This window comes from Nannospalax galili, unplaced genomic scaffold (genome assembly GCF_000622305.1).
Source record: "Nannospalax galili isolate Female #2095 unplaced genomic scaffold, S.galili_v1.0 scaffold800, whole genome shotgun sequence".
Classification (NCBI taxonomy): Eukaryota; Metazoa; Chordata; class Mammalia; order Rodentia; family Spalacidae; genus Nannospalax; species Nannospalax galili.
In genome coordinates this window covers 3897805-3919214 of record NW_008347125.1, presented here as the reverse complement: position 1 = coordinate 3919214, position 21410 = coordinate 3897805, and the positions used below count along the sequence as shown (strand labels likewise).

General features: G+C 43.6%; 1 protein-coding gene across 9 annotated transcripts in view; it reads right to left on the bottom strand.

Annotated features, from left to right (window-relative positions):
- Positions 1-20313, bottom strand: part of Septin11 (septin 11) — a 95115-nt gene extending 74802 nt beyond the window's left edge. For 8 of the 9 annotated variants that reach the window (XM_008843508.3, XM_008843513.3, XM_008843517.2 and 5 more), the window contains exon 1: positions 20120-20283. In XM_008843508.3, coding sequence (XP_008841730.1) covers positions 20120-20146 — 27 coding nt within the window. In that variant the 5' untranslated portion in view covers positions 20147-20283. Of the gene's footprint in view, positions 1-20119 lie in introns of all 9 variants that reach the window. The other variant, XM_008843515.2, reaches the window with a different exon arrangement.
- Between the last annotated feature and the right edge of the window lie 1097 nt (positions 20314-21410).

Below are 21410 nucleotides of genomic sequence, written 5' to 3'. Positions count from 1 at the left end.
TATTTATTTATTTATTTATTTATTTATTTATTTATTTATTTGTCTTTTTGAGACAGGGTCTTCCTGGACTCACTATGGAGACCAGGTTGGCCTCATCTCACAGAGATCCACTTGCCTCTGCCTCCAGAGATGTGCGCCACCACACCCGGCCATATATCTTTTATTTAAAATCACAGAATCATCTGAATATTGCTGAGTATGTCTCCCTAATACCACTCATCCTTCTTTCTTCCAGGCCACCAGCTTGGTTCTTTAAAAGAGATCAGTGCCTCCAATTTACTCCCAAACACTTTGAGATGGGAGAAAGGCGAATAGACAGCATGGGAAGCAGATGATATGAGATTGGCCATGAACTAATAACTGGCCTACGTGACAAGACAGAAGGGTTCTTCACGTCCTTCTCTACTCTTAGAGATGTTTAGGATTTTAACTAATAAAAAAGATTTTGCTGTCAGCCAGGCATGGTGGTAAACACCTTTAGTCCCAGCCCTATGGAGGCAGAGGCAGGAGGATCGCTGCGAGTTCAAAGCCAGCCTGGTCTACATAGGGAGCTCCAGACCAGCTGGGGCTACAGGGAGACCTTGTCTCAAAAGACCAAAAAAGAAAAAAAGAAAAGATTTGTTGTCATGGTAGGTCATGCTTATATTCCTAACGCTTGGGTGGCAGAGACAGGGGGCTTGCTCTGCCAATTTGAGGCCAGCCAGAGTTACAGGGCAAGTTCAGGCCAACCTGGGTTACAAAGTGAGAGTTACAAAGTGAGACTCTGATTCAAATTTTTTCTTTCTGTTTCTCTTATTTGCTTATTTGTTTGTTTGTTTGAGACAGGTCTCACTATGTAGCCCTGCCTGGTCTGGAACTCACTATGTAGACCAGTCTGAGATCCACCTGTCTCTATCTCCTGAGTGCTAGGATTAAAGGCATGTACCACCAGGCTTAACCTAAGTTTTTCTTTTTTTCTTTTTTAAAGGGAGAGATAAAGATCAGATTTTAATTACTTCCAGACTATACTCCTAAAGCTGCACTTATACAATATGGAAGCCACTAGCTATTAAATAGCCATGTGGCTATTTAAATGAAAATTGATTAAAATTAAGCTAAATGAAAATTTTAGTTCTTCAGTTATACTAGCCATATTTTAAGGGTAAAATAGACATACATACATGGTTATTGACTATCATACAGGACAATGTAGTAAAACAGTGTTTCCTATCATCACTAAAAATTTTATCTGCTTTCGCTGTTTTGCAGCCTAGCCTGGTAACCCCACTGCAGTAAGAAGCGGGTATAACCAACTGTCACAAGACTTGGCCTTGAGACTACTGCTGTTTGCTATGAGCATGTCTCAATCCTGACCCATCACATAGTGACTTAAGGTGCTGGGTCAAGAATAACACTCATTCGCCTACTCAGAAGGCTCTGGGAAGGTAAACATTTACCTACCGAACTGTAACCACAGGAAAGCTATGGAGTTGGAGTTGCACAATTTCAATTAGGAAATCATTGTGGTGTGTAGCATGAGTTTAGTGGCAAAACCCATATATGCAAGATAGCTAATGTTCCAAAATAACACTTAAATAGAAGAAGAAATCTGGAAAAGACTCCAGTTCGAGTTTGAGGAATAAAGGCATCACACTTTGAATTTCTAATTTGCTGCTTTCTCCTTCCATTCTGCTTCAGAACATAAAGTAACGTCCGTCTTGCTTTTACTGTTGTTGCTTTGTTTCTCTGAGGTAAGGTCTTGTGGCTCAGACTTGCTGTGCAGACCAGGACTGAGCTTCAACCCCTGATGCTCCTCCCTTCCACTTCCCAGGTGCCTGGATTCCAGGTGTGTGCCACCATTCCAGGCTCCTACTTGCCTGGTTCTTGTTTGTTTAATTTTCATTGTGTGTAGTACTCTGTGCATAGTACTCTGTTAGGACATTTTCATACAAGTATATATTATACTTTATGGGTAGGAATAAAATTCTCATTTCTCTGTTGTACTTAGATACTCCATTCAAAGCAGAAAGTTCTTATAAATGAGCAAAAGAAAAGTACAAAAGTTCCTCTATTTAGAGGAACACTTAATTGATATTAACTCTTCCAGCTGCCAATCTGAGGGAGAATAATCTACTTCTTAAATCCTAATGTGGTTAAAAAAAAAAGTATATATTATACCTTGAGCTACTTGCTTTTTAACACTGAATTTTCACATGGTTGAGATTAAGAATTAAGAGGCTGGAGAGTTGGCTCAGTGGCTAATAGCATTGGCTACTCTTATAAAGGACCTCAGGTTGGTTCCCAGCACCCAAATGGCAGCTAACAACCATCTGTAACTCTAGTTCCAGAGGATTCAACACCCTCCTGGCCTCTGAGGATTTGTATGCACATGGTACACTTAAATAAATGCAGCAAGACACTCACATATATAAAATAAAAAGAAATAAATTTTTAAATATATTTTTTAGAAAGAGCACATACTGTTCTTTCAGAGGATCCAAGTTCAGTTCCCAGCACCCACTTTGGGCAGCTCACAACCTCCTATAACTCCAGGCAGGTCCAGGGAATCTGACACCCTCTTCTGCCTCCATGGGCACCTGCATCCACATGCACATACCCACACACAAACACACACATAATTAATAATTTTTTAAATTTTTAAAAAAAGATTAATAATTAAATAATGGAAGACTGGCCAAGGCTGACAGCTGGAATGCACCACTTGGGGCAGTCAAAAGTGTTTGGATGAATGCAAAAACCCAGGAAGACTGACAGCTCAGACTGTGGTCCTAGCTTTCATCTATACATGATAAAACAGTTTCCCCTTTCCAGACAGCAGAGTACAAGCACTCTCAAAGAACTGAAAAAGACTCTGCCAGGTATGGTACTGCGTGCCTGTAATCCAAGCACTTGGAAGCAGTAGACTTTGTGGAGACAGAAAAATCAGGGGTTCAAGGCAAGCCTGGGCTACATGACACCCTATTTTTTAAAAAAATTAAAATTAAAATTAAAACCACTAATGCTGCCCTCCAAAATGAGGTTATTTTTGCATCTAGAATCACAGTTTCCATTATTCAGGGCTAATCTAAGAAAAGTTAATCAAATAGGTTCTTTTTATATATAAATTTTTTATCAGAAAAATATGATTTTAAAAACCTTGATAATCACATTATGAAGTTAAGAAAAGTTAAATAAGCTAAGTGCATCTGAACCAGGACAAATCATTCATGCTTAACAGTTTAGTCATGGAGGGACAGCCCATACAGACAATGTAATATAGCCTATGGGACAGGAGCTAGAATCTGAGAGATGGTTCTGCTAAATACAAGACCCTCTGAGTTATTAAAAGCAATAGCCACAGCCTAAACGTTTGATTTCACCTCAAAACATCTAAACATATATTCGTGAGGGGTTTTTTTGTTGCTTTTTTCCCCCAAAGGGTCAAGGCTTTTTCATCATAATGGACCAGGGGAATTTCATAAGGCAGACCATTGACATCATTTGAAATTTTGTTATATTTCTTAATTTTTTAAAAAAGTTGTGGGGTGACCCACAACTTTAATCCAAGCACTCTGGAGGCAGAGGCAGGAAGATCTCTGTGAGTTCAAAGTCAGCCTATTCTGTATAGTGAGTTCCAGGGCAGACAGGACTACATAGTGAGACCCTGTCTCAAAAAAACTGAAGATTTATTTTATTTTTATGTACAAAGAGGAGGGGATATGCCTGATTGTGGGTGGTGGGAAATGAACTCCAGTTCTCTGCAAGAGTAGCAAGCAGTTTTAACCACGAGCCATCTTTCCACCCCCAACTCTGTATAAATACAATCTTTTCCTCCAATTTTTTACAAATATCCTACCTATATTAAATTTGCAAGTTTTATTTTAGCAAAATCCTCACCCTTACCAGATTTTTCCAACACATCTAATTTAGAAACAACTCAGTTTTCACACTTATATTTCATAGATTTACTGAGCATGAAATTTAAGCATGCAAGTATGGTGACTTCTACAACTGGCATAAGCAGTTTTTAAAACAGACAACTGATCCAATCAGCATACAACTATTGTTGAGTAGGGATGCATGTGTACCTTAGGATGAAGAACTACCACCAGTCTGCCGGTCAAAAGCATGTGGTGGGCAGCCAGAGAACTTTGTAGAAGGGAAGGTTGGTACACACTATCCAGCGAAGTTTGAAAACATTCCCTCCAGATTCTGATACAATTTTCCAATTCCCAAGCATGTCTTTTTTATTATCCCTGCCTTAAGCCAAGAGAATGCGTATACAAAAGGGGAGCCTGCCCGAGAGAAAAGAAAGCTAGTGGCTAGCTTTCAAGTACCCCTCAAATTACATTAGAAGGGAAATAAAATGAGCCCCGTTTTTTCTGAATGTGGTGTCAAATTCCCAGTTATCCAAGAGAAAGGGAAGAGTGGGAGACCAGTGACTAAGTAACTAGAGCAGGACACCCTCCCCACTCCAGTCAAGGAAGTGGGGCATTCTCTTGAGTCTCAGCCTTTTCTCATCAAATAAATGTTAAGCTTTCCAACAATACAGAACACAAGGCTAGAAACATAGAAGGGTCTCAGATACCACACTGGTTGATAGAGTCTGGCATGAATGAGTTAAAACAGGAGATGGGAAAGACAAGTCTGGATAACTCACCCAGAATTGAGGCTTTAGTTTAAGATTTGCCAAAGACAAACTTTGGTTCTAGTTTGGTTGAGGTAGGGGAGTGAGAAGAAAGATGTTTTGGGCTTCGACACTACTGCCTGGGTGTCTGGGTCACAACACCTGTTGACTTAAGAACAGGAATAGGAAAAGTCAGTGGATAAAAAGAACAGTTCTAGCATGGCTGGGGGTGCATGGGAGACCCCATGGGGCACTACTGGCAGTTAATGGCTGCTGAAGGAAAGGAGTCATTTTTCTTCAGTGCTGTAGCCACTGGGAAGTTGCCTATGCACCAAAAATAACTCCATACCAATGCTCATGTAAAAAACCCTAATTAAACCCAGTGTTTTTTTTAAAAAAAAAAAAAAAAAAAAAAAAAAAGACATAGAAGTGCAAAGGGACTTGTTGGGAGGGGAAGTTCCAGAAGGAGTGGGGGGGGTGGAAGACAGTAATGGCAGGAGGTGAATAAATATGATCAAAATGTATTATATACATGTATGAAATTAACATAAAAGGTAAATTTAAATATTTTTAGAAGAAAGATTTGACAATATTTAGCAACACTGCCAACTCCCCAAACTGTATGTAAACCTCATTACAGAAGGTCAAAAAAGAGCGTGGTAGCACATGCCTTTAGTCCCAGCACTCGAGAAGTAGAGGTAGGTGGATCTCTGTGAGTTCAAGACCAGCTTGGTCTACACAGTGAGTTCCAGGTAAGGATACAGGGAGACCCTGTCTCAAAAAGACCCCAAAAAAAGGTCAAAAAGTTGTCATCATCATCCACTTCTTTGATTGGGGTATAAAATCCGGTTTACTGTTGAGTGCTCAGACATAAGTGGGTCATCTGTTATTGCCTCTTTCAAGGCTCAAGGAGCATGGTAGAAAAGGGAGTCTGAAGAATGTTAAGAGCCAGGGGAAAGGGTAGAGTGTTGTGGACTGCAGTCTTCCAAGCACAACATAACCATTGCACTTACAAACTCACAGCAGCTGTGATTACTTTCATAAGACCTATATAAGATAGGGTCCCTTGGGGGCTGGGGAGACGGCTCATCGGTAAAGAGCACTGGCTGCTCTTGCAGAGGACTGGCCAGAGGACCGGCATGGCAGCTAACAATCATCTATCTGTAACTCTAGTTCCAGGAGATCCAACACCTTCTTCTGAGCTCTGCAGCACTGCACAACATGGGTGAACCTACCTACATGCAGGCAATACACTCATACACATAAAATAAAAATAATAAATAAAATATTTTTTAAAAAAAGAAAGATAAAGCCCATCAATATCCTTGCCTGGAGTAGGAAGGACTCACTAGCCCCACCTCTCCATGAAGATTTATACAATTAACGGGTGATGGGAAAGGGAGACCACTTTCTTCAATGGTGTAGCCACTGGTAAGGTGCTCCTGTGAATAACCCCTTACCCATGCTCCTGTAAGGACTCTGATGAAACTCACTGGGTCAGAAAAATAAAATAAAATAAAAAATAAAGATAAAAATACAAAGGAGAGCAGTTGGTAGTTGGGAAGAAGGGGATTGGCAGGCATCGGAAAAAGGAGGGAGAATGAGATGACTGAGCAAAATACATCATATTTGTGTATGAAAATGCCATAAAAGAACCCATTACTGTGTATAATTAATATATACTGATTAAAACTTTTAAAACTTTTTTCTTTTTTCGGTCTTTTGGAGACAGGGTCTCCCTATAGTCCCAGCTGGCCTGGAACTCACTATGCAGACCAGGCTGGTCTTAAACTCACAGAGATCCACTTGCCTCTGCCTCCCAAGTACTGGGATTAAAGGCATTTGCCACCATGCCTGGCTTAAATTAAAAATTTTTGGAAAGTCCAATTCAGATGAAGATCCCCATTCACACAGCTTAAAAACCAGCTTTAAGCTGCAGCTCCAAACAGCAAATTAATTAGAAATTTCAATGGCTGAAACCTTAATTTTTTTGCCTTAAATTCATAAACTACCTTGGAATTTTAGTTTCAGAATGGAGCAAATCTAACAACAACCAAGACTTCTTTAGAGGGCTCAGAGATAAATCTGTGTTTCAACTACAAACTATCCAACATTAATTCCCTCAGGTGACTGACTAGGGGGTTGATTTAGGATGGGAAAGACTTTGAAAACAAAGAGGTATGTAACAGATAAACAACTGGATACTTACAACTGTCCAAAGCACTAGTCTTAGACTGCTCAGGCACACACAAGTCAAAGCAAACATATCAAAGATGGGGGCAAAGATGCTAACTTTGGGGAGAATTGAGAATGAGTCAGTCTGGTTTGTGACTTTTCTAAGAATCTCTACTAGGATCTCAGAAACTACCTCAGTCAGAAGTTCACACAAAGTTAAAGAGATGGTCGGAGCAATTATCCTAAAAAGTCGTAGGCAAACAAACTAGTCCAGAACTTTAATATTGCTCAATATTGAGGTCCATCCCACAAGGAAGAATTCAGGCCTTGTACTGTAAACCTGGTTTAAAAGCCCACTGACTGAGGATGTCACAGGCCCTAGGGGGACACCTAATACTGTTGTTTTGCTAAATGGACATTGTGTCAAACTGCCTTATTGATACTTATACTTAGTACCCATATATTAGTGCTAATCTCAGCCTTGGTCAGAGAAGTTTCTGTTTGCAATGGGCAGTGGTTAATACCGAGTCATAACTGGTCACAGTGCTGAAAGTAAGCGATTGCTGAATATTTCACCTTAAGTGAGACATCTCTATTACCTCCCAAGACTCAGGGAACACAGCAAAAGACAGGATGGGAAGAACAGAGCCAGAGGATGAGAAGGGATATGAAAACACTGTCTTCTTGACATGACATGGCTTTTGCACGTATGAACTCAGTGTAAGAGGCCCTGCTTCCCAACATACAGGCAAAACCCAGGAACTGAACCTTTAAGCTGTTTTATTCATAGAGCTGGTCATCTGAAAAGACAGTGGATTAGCATCCTAAAGATTTGTCTTCCATTCTCATCTTTAGCCAGCAGCTATACAGGGAGGGAAAACAAGCATTCATTTCAAGTTGTCTTGAGCCTCTGGTCAGGTGGCCAGTCTTGTCTGAGATTTATGGTGTTTGTGTTTTTCTCCTTATTCTCTCTTCTCCATAGCAGGGGGAGGGTTCCTAAACACCAAGGATGCTGAGTCTTGCATTCCTCCTGAGTCAGTCCTTTGGATGACAAATAGATTGAAGGCTAACTCAGAGCAAACGAACTGTTATTAGTGTGTGTGTGTGTGTGTGTGTGTGTGTGTGCACGTGTGTGTGTGTGTGTGCGGACGCCTTCCTACAGAATTAAGTGCAAATGTGTTCTTATATTATAAAATAGGCAGTGCCCCTATCAACGGCAGCTGTGGTCACCTGCACAAGACCTGCCAAGACTGGGCCCTACAACATCCACTATGGATGGGCAAGGGGCTTGGGAGGTTCCATCCCTCCCTGAGGAACTACTGGCAATTAATGGTTGCTGGGAGAAGGCAAGTCATTTTCTTCAGTGGTAGCCAATGGCAAGTTTTCCATGCTCACAGACCACCACCATCATCACCACCACCACCACCACCACCCCCGCCTCGTGCTCATACAAGTAACACTAATTTAGTTCAGTAAGTTTCTCTCTCTCTCTCTCTCTCTCTCTCTCTCTTTTTTTCTCTCTCTCTCTCTCTCTCTCTCTCTCCCTCCCTCCCTCCCTCCCTCCATCAAAATAGAAGGGAGACTTTTTGAGATAAAGAAGGGGTTCAGTGGAGCTAGGAGGGGTGATGAGAGAAGGTAATAGGGATATAAAAATTACTAAAATATGTTATATACATAGACAAAATTGTCAAAGAATTTAAGAAAATTAATTGTTTAATATTAGTTAAAGTTGCTTCTAGCCAGGTATAGTGGCATACACCTTTAACCAGCACTCTGGAGGTAGAGACAAGAGAAGGCAGGAGGATCTCTGTGAGTTCAAGGCCAGCCTGGTCTACAAAGTGAGTTCCAAGCCAGCTGGGGCTACAGGGAGACCCTATCTCAAAAAAAAAAAAAGTTACTTCAAGAATTACCTCTGCTACAGTCTGGATGTGGAATGTCCCAAAAGGGTCCTATATTGAAGACTTAGTCTTTAACTGGTAGCCCCATTTCAAGAGGTTCTGGAAATATTGGGCCGGGCCTAGGTGGAGGCCCCTGGGGGAATGTCTTGGGGCTGCAACTTATCCCTGCGGCCTCCCCAGCTGCTTCCTGTCTGTCATGAGATGAGAGCCTGTGCCACACATTCCCACTAGTGCTGTGAGTTCTGTCTCACCACTGACCAAGGAATGTGGACAGAAACCTCTGAAACTGTGAGCCAAAACAAATCTTTCCTCCCTTAAGCTGTTTTGTACAGGTTTTCATCTCGGTGACAAAAAACTAACACCTTGCTTTTCCAACCTATTCAGGCAGTATATTCCCCACAATTCCTCTGATTCATTTCAAAAGTTTTAGCCTTGGACCAAGTTCATAGCTCATGTATCAAAATAATAAATAAATAAATAAATAAATAATAAATAAATAAATGGTTTCCTCCATTCTTTTTGTATCTAGTTTGTAACTGACTCCAAATAAGTAAGTTCAGTTATAAAATTAACACTATCCATTCAAAAGCAAGCACTTGTAACTGAGAGTTTAAGAATTCCATTCTAGGACTGGAGAGATGGTTCAGCAGTTAAGAGCACTGACTGCTCTTCCAGAGTACCCGGGTTCAATTCCCAACACCCACATGGCAGCTAACAACCGTCCATAACTCCAGTTCCAGGGGATCCACTGCCCTCTTCTGACATCCACCCACACTGCACAACATGCGTGCACTTTACATGCAGGCAATACACTCATGCACATAAAATAATAAAATATTTTTAAAAAGAAATTCTATTCTCAAGATCTAAAAATGGAAATCACAGAAGTTTGAAGCATATACTCACTTCTTTTTTGAGTCTAGTTCTTAGGAAGGTTAAGTCTGTCCTCCAACAAATAGTAGTGAAAATCCAATAAAAGTTTGCTTTGAGCATTTTTTAACATCTAGAATAGTCTGTTATAAAACATTCCTTTATTTGAATAAAGTATAAAGGTCCCAAAACAGGAAACAAGTGATTTCATCCAGGTTTCCCCAGAATATAAGGACTTGAGACAAGGTCTTACATGATGCAATTATTTTGTGAAGTGATCCTGGGAAGAGTAGCAGGGAAGGAAGAAAAACTAATTTAAGGTGATTGGGAAGCTAACTGCCCTACAGGCTAAGGCTTATTACGGGGCCCTCAGAAATAAGGTATCCCATACCTCAGAACTATCCAAAGGGGAAGTCTCGAATCACCAGATTCCAGGCCATCAGTCACAGGCTAACTTATGGGGGTGGTAATTCCTTTGCACATCCAGATATACACATGGGTCAGAGTCTATGAGTCTGTCTAAGGTTCACACAGCAACAGATGGAATAAAGGTAAACTGTGGGAATGTGGAGTCCACCCATGTTGTACCCAATGTAAGGCTTTATTTTTTATTTATTTATTTTTTTGGTCTTTTTGAAGCAGGGTTTCCCTGTAGCCCCAGCTGTCCTAGAACTCACTATGTAGACCAGGCTGGTCTTGAACTCACAGGGATCCACCTGCCTCTGCCTCCCAAGTGCTGGTACTACAGGCATGCACCACCATGCCCGGCTCACAAGTCTTTTTTTTAATGTGTATGAGTGTATTGTCTGCATGTGTGTAGGAGCACCCGTGTCATGCAATGCCGTGGAGTCAGAAGAGGGTGTTGGATTCTCCTGGAACGGGAGTTACGGATGGTTGCTAGCTACCATGTAAGTGCTGGGAATCGAACCCGGGTCCTTTGCAAGAGCAGCCAGTGCTTTTAACCACTGCATAAGCCCTGCCCCCACCCCAATGCAAGTCTTAGCCAAACTCTGGAAAATGAGTTTTCACTTCTTCAGTCAAATTTTTATCAAGAGGGCAGACACAGAGACCCTTCCTTTAAGTCTGGCAATACAAACTAAGAATGGAATTCATGAACCTACCTGGCACGGTGGCACATGCCTTTAATCTCAGCACTCAGGAGGCAGAGGCAAGTGGATCCCTGTGAGTTCCAGCATGAACCCAGTCAAGAAGAACACACTGCCAACAGTGATGAGGGTCTCTTTGCTTTTTAACATCCACAGCAGTAGTTGATAATTCCTTGTTACTTATTTACACATGTATTCATTCATTCATTCATTCATTTAATTTAGGTTTTTTGGGATAGTCTCACTCTGTAGCCCAGACTGGCCTCTTAACTCATAGCAATTCCCTTGCCTCAATCTCCTGAGTTCATCACCAAGCCCAACTAGATTGCCCTTGTTATTTAAGGTAAATAAATAAAATGGGGAGAAGCACACAGACAGGATGACACACCCCAGAGCACAGTGAATGTGACAGAGAAATGGTGCAGGCAACCACTACTGTGGGAATTCAAAGAAAGATAACGGGCAAAGTCCAGATACAGCATACAATTTTAGAACAAAGAGCCAGGGCAAGAATATTTAATGCATGCCTCAAAAGTGTGCCAACTAGAAACTGGAAGCCTGTGCCCTCAGAGTGTACAGGTGAAGGGGTAAGGCTCAGATCCTGAGGGGTGGGTGGGATGGGCATGAACTCAGTCTTCAGAACAAAGTTGACACTATCTCAGCACCCATCCATCCCCGCACCCCCAATACCTAACTTTCACTGTAGCCCTGCAGCTATCACTGTCAGGAAGCTGTGTGTGTTAAATCATTTAATCTGTTACTCTTTGAGTAAGGAACTGTTACAAAAGAGATAAGTAAGGAGCCTAAGGTGACCCACCTCTTAATTGGAACTGGAGCAGCCTGGCTCCAGAGCCTGCATTTTTCAACAAAATGCTACATGGGACTGGCTCTCAGCAGAGAACGTAGCAGGGGGAGGAAGGGCGCCATCTGAGGCATCTGCATCTAGGGACAGACCAGCTGGGAAAGGTCTGCTTTGGAAGCATCCCAAGAGAAATAATTCTGTCAAGCAGCTGGAAGTCCTAATGGCCTCACAGTCATTTCCCAGAGAGTACAGTCACAAACTGGGGCCTACAGAGAGGAGCACAAAAGGTCTTTCAGAAGGTCACCTCATCACTTGGTGATGATGCCACTAAATGCCCATCATCGATGAACAATAGGAGCAATCACACTCTGTATCCGCAATTCATTCTGGCCGCTCCTCTCTAACTCTCCTTACTACTCTCCCATCATCTAACCATGACCAGCTGGAATCAGAATAGGTCAAAGACAGTGAGGAAAATCACTACAGAATATTTTAAGGGGGGGGCAGATAAAACTTTGCAGTGTAAATCACAGTAACACACACATACACACACATGAATAATAATAATAATATTAACGATCCTAGGCTTTGCAGAGGAGTCACTGCCTAGGACAGTGTAGTCAGCTTGTCATTCAAAACACTGGCTATCTCCGTAGACGACTGACTCAAGCTTGTATATGACTTACAGGTCACTCTTTACTGGACGATCCATCCCTATCCTGATGAATTTTGGAGTGATCATTTACTTTAGCCAGAGAAATCTATGGAAAAGTGATCCATCAAAGTCAGCTCAAGGTCTAGCATATCCTTTCCTTCTGCCATCGGAAAGAAAAACTCAGGTTAGGTCCTGGAACCAATGCAAAATGGACTAGATTTCACTGAACAGGTAACAACCCTGAATGACAAATAAATCTTTGCTGTGCAAGCCACCAAACCTCAGGGCCAAATTATTGCCTTAGCATACCTTACTTTAGGGTAACTGATACAGATGGTAGGTCTGTGCACATGCTGGTCTAAAAGCTTTGGTTCCTCTTATGGCTTGAAGGTAAAATGTTCCCCCACAGTCCCACAGTTCTGAATGGTCTCCAACTGGCAATGTTGCTTGGGGAGGTTGTGAAAGCTTTAGGAGGTGGGGCCTTGCTGGAGGAAGTGGGCCACTGAGGGTGCAGGCCTTGAGAGTTACAGCTCAGCCCCACATCCAAGCTCAGACTATTCCTTAGTCCTCCAAGGTGCCACCATGGAGCTGCCCACTGCCGTTCCTTCCACACCATGATGGTCTGTATCCCCTCAAACCATGAGCAATAAGAAACCCTTCCCCCTTCAAGTAACTTCTTGTCAGCTATTTGATTACAGCAATGAAAGAAAACAACTCTTGCAATTCCACAGCTAAGCTTTCCTGCAATGGCTGAATCAATCTAGGTAAGCGATATCTCACACCTCCCCTTCCTGTGTACATTACTTCTCACTTTTATATCATATAAATCTCATATATATTAAATGGTATGAATAGAGGCATAAGTGTCTCAATGGTTGTTTGAATAGAATAAACTTAAAAATCAAGATTTATTAGGCATGGCACATACCTGTAATGCTAGTACTCAGAAGACAGAGGCAGGAGTTTTGTGAGCTTTGAGGCCATCCTGGGTTATTTAATTACATAGCTAGGTCAATGCCAGTGTGTAAATTGGTCTCAAAAAAACAAAATCAAAAGATGCTGAACAGGTTCCTCATGCAAAAGTTTTTGGTCATACCCTTTTGATATTTATTTCAAAAACTGGTCTGAACACATTTAACAGGCACTCTTCATGAAATTCACAAAACTACACAAAGAGATGAGCTAAATGAAAACCATCTTAAGACTTAAGGAAACTCACATTTTAAACACATTTTCTCCTATCCTCAAAGGCTCTTTTATAGACAACCCTGGTTGCCAGCTGAAGTTGTCAGTCTTTTTTTCCTGTCTGTTCTCTAAGGGTTCAGTTGGGATATAAAAGATACCACCTCTCCTGATCCTTTTTTGCTCATCCTCTATGGAACTCAATCCTAAAGAAACAGTACTCTGCAGATTTTCAATCTCTTGCATCAACCAATTCAAAGACTCAGGTTTGGAACAAAAGGTGAATAGGGGTATTTAAAGAGTAACACAGTGAACGCATATCTGTATTTTTTTTTCAGCAATTTTTAAAAATTTATTTTTATTTTATGTGTATGAATGTTATGTCTGCACGTGTATAAGTACCCCTGTGTCATGCATTGCCTGTGAAGGACAGAAGAGGGTGTCTGATCCCCTGGAACTGGAGTTACGGACTGTTAGCCCCCATGTGGGTGCTGGGATTCGAACCCAGGTCTTCTGGAAGAACAGCCGATGCTCTTAATCACTGAGCTGTCTCTCCAGCCCCATATCTATTTTTTTTAATGCCTTGAAGACTCACGCTTCCTCAGTCTCATGTCTGTCCACTCTTTCCACTCAACCCTGAATGCTGTTGACATCCCAGCTATGCTGGATTTCTGTAAGAGGCTCTCCCTCACTTCCAAAGCTTTTTGCACATACTGTTCCCTTAACTTAGAACACTTGTCTACAGCCACCTCTGCTTTCCTTTCTGACTTATTCCTATGGTCAGGAAAGCAATGTAAATGGAGATTCAGGGCAATTGCTCAACTCCAGGAGCCCTAACAGCCCAGACTCGGCTATTCATCCCAGTTTGTCAATTAAAGAGGCAAGTTAAGGGTGAAAGCAGAACTGTGTGAAGAATTCACCATTACAGCCTCAGCACCTGCACAGAAAGTGAGCAAGAAACATCTGATAAAATACATGGATTACAGAGCCAAGATTTAGTGACTTTCTTTTCAATTTCTAAGAAGTTTATAAATTCCTCCCAAAGTAATGCTACTTATCACAAAGCAGAAGGTAAATTCCATATTATAATTTTATTTCCTTTTGCACAATAGAAAAAAATGTTTAAAAAAAAAAAAAAAAAAGCCAGGCGTGGTAGTGCACGCCTTTAATCCCAGCACTCGGTAGGCAGAGGCAGGTGGATCTTTGTGAGTTTGAGGCCAGCCTGGTCTACACAGTGAGTTCCAGGATAGCTGGGGCTACAGGGAGACCCTGTCTCAAAAAGACAAAAAAAAAAAGTCCCACTATAGGGTCCAAATTGTTGTTTTTGGAGGCTGATTGTTTCCTGCTTCTCCACCTTAGCCTGCTCCCTTTCTCAACACATCACATCACACTCCATCCCACAGGGTCACAAGCTCCGCAGGTGGACAGTCAGGTAGTGGATGCACTGCTGACTTCCTGTGTCACTGGACCTGTACTGTGCTTGCCTTCACTGGCACTGACCCTAAAAACAAGGCAGTGCCTTGGCTTTAGCTACATCAGGGAACCGATTCCTGCTTTCAAACTCAAGCCAGGACAGAAACAATGCAAATTTTATTTCTGATCACCCAGCAAATTCTTTTTAGAAGCCTGCTGGTGTCACCTTAGCCCAAGCATTTTTTTTTTTTTTTTTTTTTTTTTTTTTTATGTTCAACAGCAGCTGCATTGATGGGCTGCCAGCAGGGCTGAGTGGGTCAGGGGAGATATTGTTTAGCTGGAAGGGAGTTTTCTGTCAATCTGGATTTAAAAGAGGCAGGGAGGATATCAACTATATTATAAAGTAGGTCCCCTTGGGAAAAAGGATAGAAGCTTTAGATATGCTGAGTCTGTTTAATTAGTGGTTCAGCTTTGCTGACCCCAACTGAGACAAGTCTAGCCAACGCCATGAAAGACAAATCCCAATGAAAGAATAAAATTCAAAAGCCGCCTCTACCCCCAATCAACTTAAGATCCTATAAAGAGAAGAAACTGCAGCCTGCTCCAGAGTGGCATCCTCAGTGGGTGGAAATGCTTAGTGTTTTGCCAATCAATCAAAGCAGGCCTTCCAAATCACAAGTGAACAGGGTCCCGCCACCATTCCCTCCTTTGTCTGGGCACACAGTGACCCATGCCCAACATCAAGTATCTCGTTCCCTCCACTGTAAGCATGTTCAAATGATCAGGCAAGGCTAGCCAGGGCACAGTTTGGATTCTAAGTAGCAGTTTAAGCAAGACAGATAGGTTATCCTTGCTGAAGTAAACCTTAAGAAGTTGATGAAAATACACTAGCAACCTGAGCACTGTTATCTTGCAATATAAGATCTGTTTTCTTCTTTTAACTTGGGTCCCTTTTCCACTGTAGCACAGACATATAGCTACAGATCATTTAAAAGATGTTTAAAAAGAAATTAATCTGCTTTCCAAAGGTTTTAAAGGGAGTATTACTGTATTACTCTCCTTGCAGTTGTTAGCCATTACTTATTGGTCCTCAATGCATGTAAGTCTGTATCACTGGCCAAAGAGTTCTGATTTTCTAGAAACAGCCACATCCAGACAGCCCATTTATTGTTTTGATGTCTCTTCCCTGGACTTTTTCAGCTCCGTTAATCTCTCTCCAGACACAGCAGCCAGATTTCTCCATCTGCATTACATTCTCAAATCACAGAAATGTCCATTTTATAACAAAGGAAAACAATATTCATTTTTCACTACTACTTCATATGCAGGCCCCCACCTGTTGAAGACAGGCAGTATCCTTATGGACTGTCTGCCATGACTAGGAGCTAGGTAAGACTCCACCTGAATCATAACTGTTGACTCAGGAGTAGGCACATACTTTTTTTCTCCCTTGTTTACAAACTCCACTGAAACGTTAAAATTTTTTGCCTATTTATTTTTTATGTGTATGATTGTTTTGCTGCATGTATGTAAGTACATCATGTACGTGCAATGCCTGTGGAGGCCAAAAGATGGTATTGGATCCCCTCAAACCAGTAGTTAGCTGCCAAGTGGGTGCTGGGAACTAAACCTGGGTCCTCTACAAGAGCAGTCAGTAGTCTTAACGGGTGAGCTCTCTCTTCAACTCCTGAAATTTGTTACTTGAATACACAGGGATACTGAATCTTTCTAATAAATAAATAAATAAACAAACAAACAAATAAATGCAAGCTCCAAGTTAGAAGGGAATTTCTTGTCTGCAGCTATATCCCCAACACCTAAGAAAGCATTTATCATGAAGTCAGTGCTCAACAAATGCGATTAAATAGGCAAATAATTAATTTGGTTTTCCACTTCAGCTCAACAGACAAATGAGCAATTAAACACATGTCTTGAAGGGCCTTATAGGCAGACTTCCACCACTGGAAAAGTTGGCCTACTTTTTGTTTGGAAAAAACTAAAAAGTACTTGGTGGCGGCAGCAGTGGGGGGGGGGGCCTTGGTTAACTGTACCAAAAGACTTCTAAAGTTCTTTTCAATTACTAGACTCTATAACCCTTCAACAAATACCAGGCCTTAGGAGGGAGTATGTCCTGCATAAGGCCTGATTCCCAGGTAGAGTAATTACCACCTGTTGTTCAAAGTAAAAGGCTGCTTGGGGATGGGGAGGCAAAAATATTAATTCATGCAAAGTGTACTTTGAAGGGAAGTGCTCTTGCTCATCATCAGTTACACTCTGGAACCTGCACCTGTGCCTCAGAGTCTTCTCAGGGGCAAACCCTGAACCCAGTGGGGAAATGGCAAGCTAAGGACAAAGATTAAAAATGGAATAAACAGTATCACATTAAACTAAAGCTTTTGCTTGGTAATCACCAATGTATCTACCTAAGAAACATATGTGAATTTAGCCTTGATGTTTAAAAGGTTGTAACTGAATATAAACACTTCATAATATAGAAAATACAGCACTTGTACTGGAGAGATGGCTCAGTGGTTAAGAACACTGGCTGGTCTTACAGAAGACCCAGGTTCGAATCCCAGCACCCACATGGTGACTAACAACCATCAGTAACTCCAGTTCCAGGGAAATGGTGTCCAGTTCCGATACCCTCTTCTGACCTCCAAAGGCACTGCACAACATGGCACTTATACATATGCAGGCATAACATTCATACACATAAAATTTTTAAAATAATAATAAAAGAAAATACAGTACTTGATTGCCTGGAGAGGTGGCTCAGAGGTAGATTTCATGAAGCACAGGCCTGGGTTCAATCCCAACACTACAAAACCATCAAAAACTCCAGGCATTTCACATAGAAGCATTTCTTCTCATTAAAACTTAATTGTTATTTATCTCAAATGTCACACTAAGATGCTAAAATTTTGAACAACTTACTAAGATTGAATTTTTCTTCAATTTGGATGGGAAAGGGGTTTGTAGGGACAAAATTTATGTTTTCCTAAACAACTTTTTTAAATGTTTAATTAAATCTAAAGAAGTAACTAGAGCAGTTTCATTCAAATCAACTTTGGTGTGATTCTTTTCCATCCCAAACCTTTTCTTTCTTTTATTCAAATCACAGAATAGATAATAGAGTCTGGAGAGGCAGAAGATTTTAACATTAAGATACAATGCAGATTTATCAGGAGCTGGGTCTATAGAATCTTCTGCATTAACTGGAGTTGTTTTGAAGGCACAAACTACAGAGGTCACATTTAAAGAAGAACCCAACGAACAAACTGGAACAGTTCAATAATTCCTTGGAAATGTGATCACAGATTTTCTGTAGCATACTAAAAGCCTATTTAACTCTGTAGTCCATTCCTGATCATTCATACAACTCAGAGGGAAAAAAGTCTTGTTTTTAAGTAATTTAATCTTAATTCTAGTGACAGCAGAGAATGTGCAGAAAACAGTGACCGCCACACACATCTTTAAAACCTCCTCTATTATCTGAATGAGAATTCTTACACAAGAATTCTGTGGCATTAAGCTCACATATGGTTGGCAGACCTTGTATTCAGTACGATTACAGCCACACAACTAAATCTTAATTCCACATATTGTTGCTATTTAACTGACATATATGAACTTACTAATTTATTGAAAATGTGCAATTTCTTCCATCTCCTCCAACCCTCAAGAATGCACCAGTGATAGATGTTACTCCAAAAGCCACCCCTCCACACACAGAATATTTGCATTCCCTGAGGCTTGCCAGTGTATTTAAACAATGTATCTAAAGCATATATTATTTTACTTCTTTGTGCCCTGAAAATAAGTGTGTGTAGGGGGGGGGTAACCTCAGTCTCCTCACCAGGAAAATAGATCAGTCCAGAGACTACGCAAATGCCCTCAGTAACAGCAGACTAAGACCAATGACAAAAACATAATTTGTATGCAAGAGGAAAACAGAATTCCTAACACTATGTCGTTAAACAGTAGAGTTTAAAGGCTGAAAGACCCACAGTAACACTTAGCTATGACCAGCGCACATTTTCTGGCCGAAGGAAAAAAAAAAAAATCTTTCAAAACAACCCGCACAGCAGAACCAGCTGCTGAACTACCAAACCCAGGTAGACCTTGCAGAGCGTGACCCCACCAACTTCCTCCTGTGCTGGGACTGAGGGTGCAAAGAGGCATGAGTCTGGAGAGGTGTGAGAGCCTTGGGTATCTGGGGTTTCCCCACTTCCAGCATCATCCTAAGACTTTTTCTCTATACCTGCAAAATGTCAGGCCGCTACCTCCGACTAGCTGCATAGTTGTGCAAAGGCGAAAGAAAAGTAAGAGAGGGTTGTTAATAGGGAAGGACCTCGCCAAAGGCGCCCCCAAGGCCGAACAGGCAAAAGTGGACTATGAACACTGACAAAGAAAAAGGGAAAGAGGACTCCGCCTTTCCCACCCAGCTCAGCTCCTTTCAATAAAAAGGAAAGGCCGCCACCGCCCCTTCCCTCCGCCTTTCAGCGGGGGATGTGGAACAGACACTGAACAGCATCCTCAAAGTCCCACTCCCTCCAGCCGGCTCAGGAGAAACCCAGAGTCGTGAAGCACACTCCCAAGAGGCGCGGCCAGTGCTGGGTACCCCGGCCCACAGAGGACAGGAGCATCCTCTCCCTCCCTCTCGCTGCTTGGGGCACTTCTCCAGGCACCCACCCTCCCTTCGCTTCCTCGCACTCTCTCTTCCCCGCCGCCGCCCCCAGCCTGCCAGCCACAGAGTATTTCAGGACTTCCACCCACACCGAAAAGGGAGCCCTCTGAAAACTTTGTGTGTGTGTGTGTGTGTGTGTGTGTGTGTGTGTGTCGGGCTTTGTCCACATCCTGGGCAGGGCCGGGTCACCCGGGTGGGCGCCTGAGGGTGTCCGGAATTTCACAATGTATTGGGGGAAAGCCACCACGTAAATCCCACCCCTTGGACCCGCTTCTACAGCCGTGTGACACAGCGCTTCGACTCCCAATTTCCCATGCCCCGATCGCCCCTGGGACGCGGGAGAGCGGCGAGGAAAGCCCGGCAGCCGGCGCCTTTCTCCACCAACACCAGCTAAGCGGGGTGCGCAGGGAGAGGGAGGTAGCTGGGGAAAGCCGCGCTTCAAGGAACCCTTTTAAAGGGCGCGAGACAGAGGGGTCCTTTTCCTTCCACATCCCCAAAACAGGGGCGCACCGAGGCGATCCACTGTTGCATCAGGTAGGATCTGAGCCTGGGGCTTGCCAAGCTCCTCTCCACCCTACACGCGCGCCCAAATTCATACACACACCCACAGCCCGGGCGGTCACCATCCAGAGCCCCCCGCCCGGTACCCCCAAGTCCCCACCGCACCCGCCCCGAAGCGCAGCCCACCCGGCGCCGTGGGGAAAAGAGGCCCCGGCACTCACAGACGGTCTCCCCACGGCCACGGCCATCGCGACTGCAGCTCCAGCTGCGCGCGGCTGCTCTCTGCCGACACAGGCTGCTGCTGGCGCCCGAGCTCGGGCTGGCCTCCCCCGCGCCTCCCTCGCGGCTGCGCCCTGCTTGCAACCAGCTCCCGCGCGCAGCCAGCCGCATCAGCTCTGCCACGCCGCCCCGCCCGTTTTATTTCAGCAACATGGCCTCCCGCCTGGACGCTTCCATTCGCTGCCCCACGGCGGGGGTGCACTGCGCGCCCCAGCTCCGGTCAAACGACCAGAGCCAGGAAGGTGGCAGGGCTCTCTGCTCTCAATTTAGCCATCTTCTTTCATGGTGACTTAATTCCGTGCCACTAAGACGCCTTCTGCCAGGCCGCTGGCTGCCATCTGCGCCCCCGCTCCACCACGTGCTGGAGTCCGCGTAAAACCTGGGCACAGAGGTCCCAACCCCGGGCGGCCCTCGCGCTCTGCGAAGCCGGCATCTGGCCCTGCCACTGGGCGAGGCAGGCAAACTAGGGGACCACAGGGCTCTGGAACAGCGTCTCGCCTAAAGCTTGCCCTGGTGACACACCCCACCCGGAGGAGCCGGCTTAGAAGGTGCAGTACCCAACAAGGGAGCGCGGTGGTCTACCCACCAGGGCAAGGTGCGCCCTGCGAAGGAAGAGTTGCCCCTGCCCGGGAGTTTCCCATCAGAAAGGAGACTAAAAGGCCAGCTGGGAACTGTCATTGTCAAGTGCAGCCAGGTAGGGGACCACACTGAAAAGGAAGAAGCCCGTAATAGGTGCTGCGTATCACCCTACCACCGACTGCTTGAGACAGAAAAGAAAAAATATCCCTGCTGGAGAATTAAGGCCGCTGTTCCAGGACGTGGGACATAGGCTTCCCACGGTGTGACCTACTCCTGCAGGCTCAGCCGGGATACTGGATCGCAGGAGACAGACCCGATGACCCAAGGCGTGCAAGCCCGGCCTTGGCTGCTCTGTGGGGCGAGGCGACAGCGCCCTGCGGGTGACAAGTGGGTGCGACTCGCGGGCGTGGGATTGAGGAACTCCTACAATCGGAAAGGATTTTCCCCGCAAATGTTAGAGCTTTATTGTGTCTATGTGGCGGGCGGGATGGTGGGGTCCTAGTGCATGTGAAGTTGTATGGCGCCTGAGCATCCGCTGGGTGGTGAGGGGTGTCACGAGCTGGAGGGGGAACCCACGATAACAAGATGTTCGCTTGGTACTTGACAGAGTTGAGGGAACCAGGTGAATTTACACAAGGAAAATATGAGGCATTG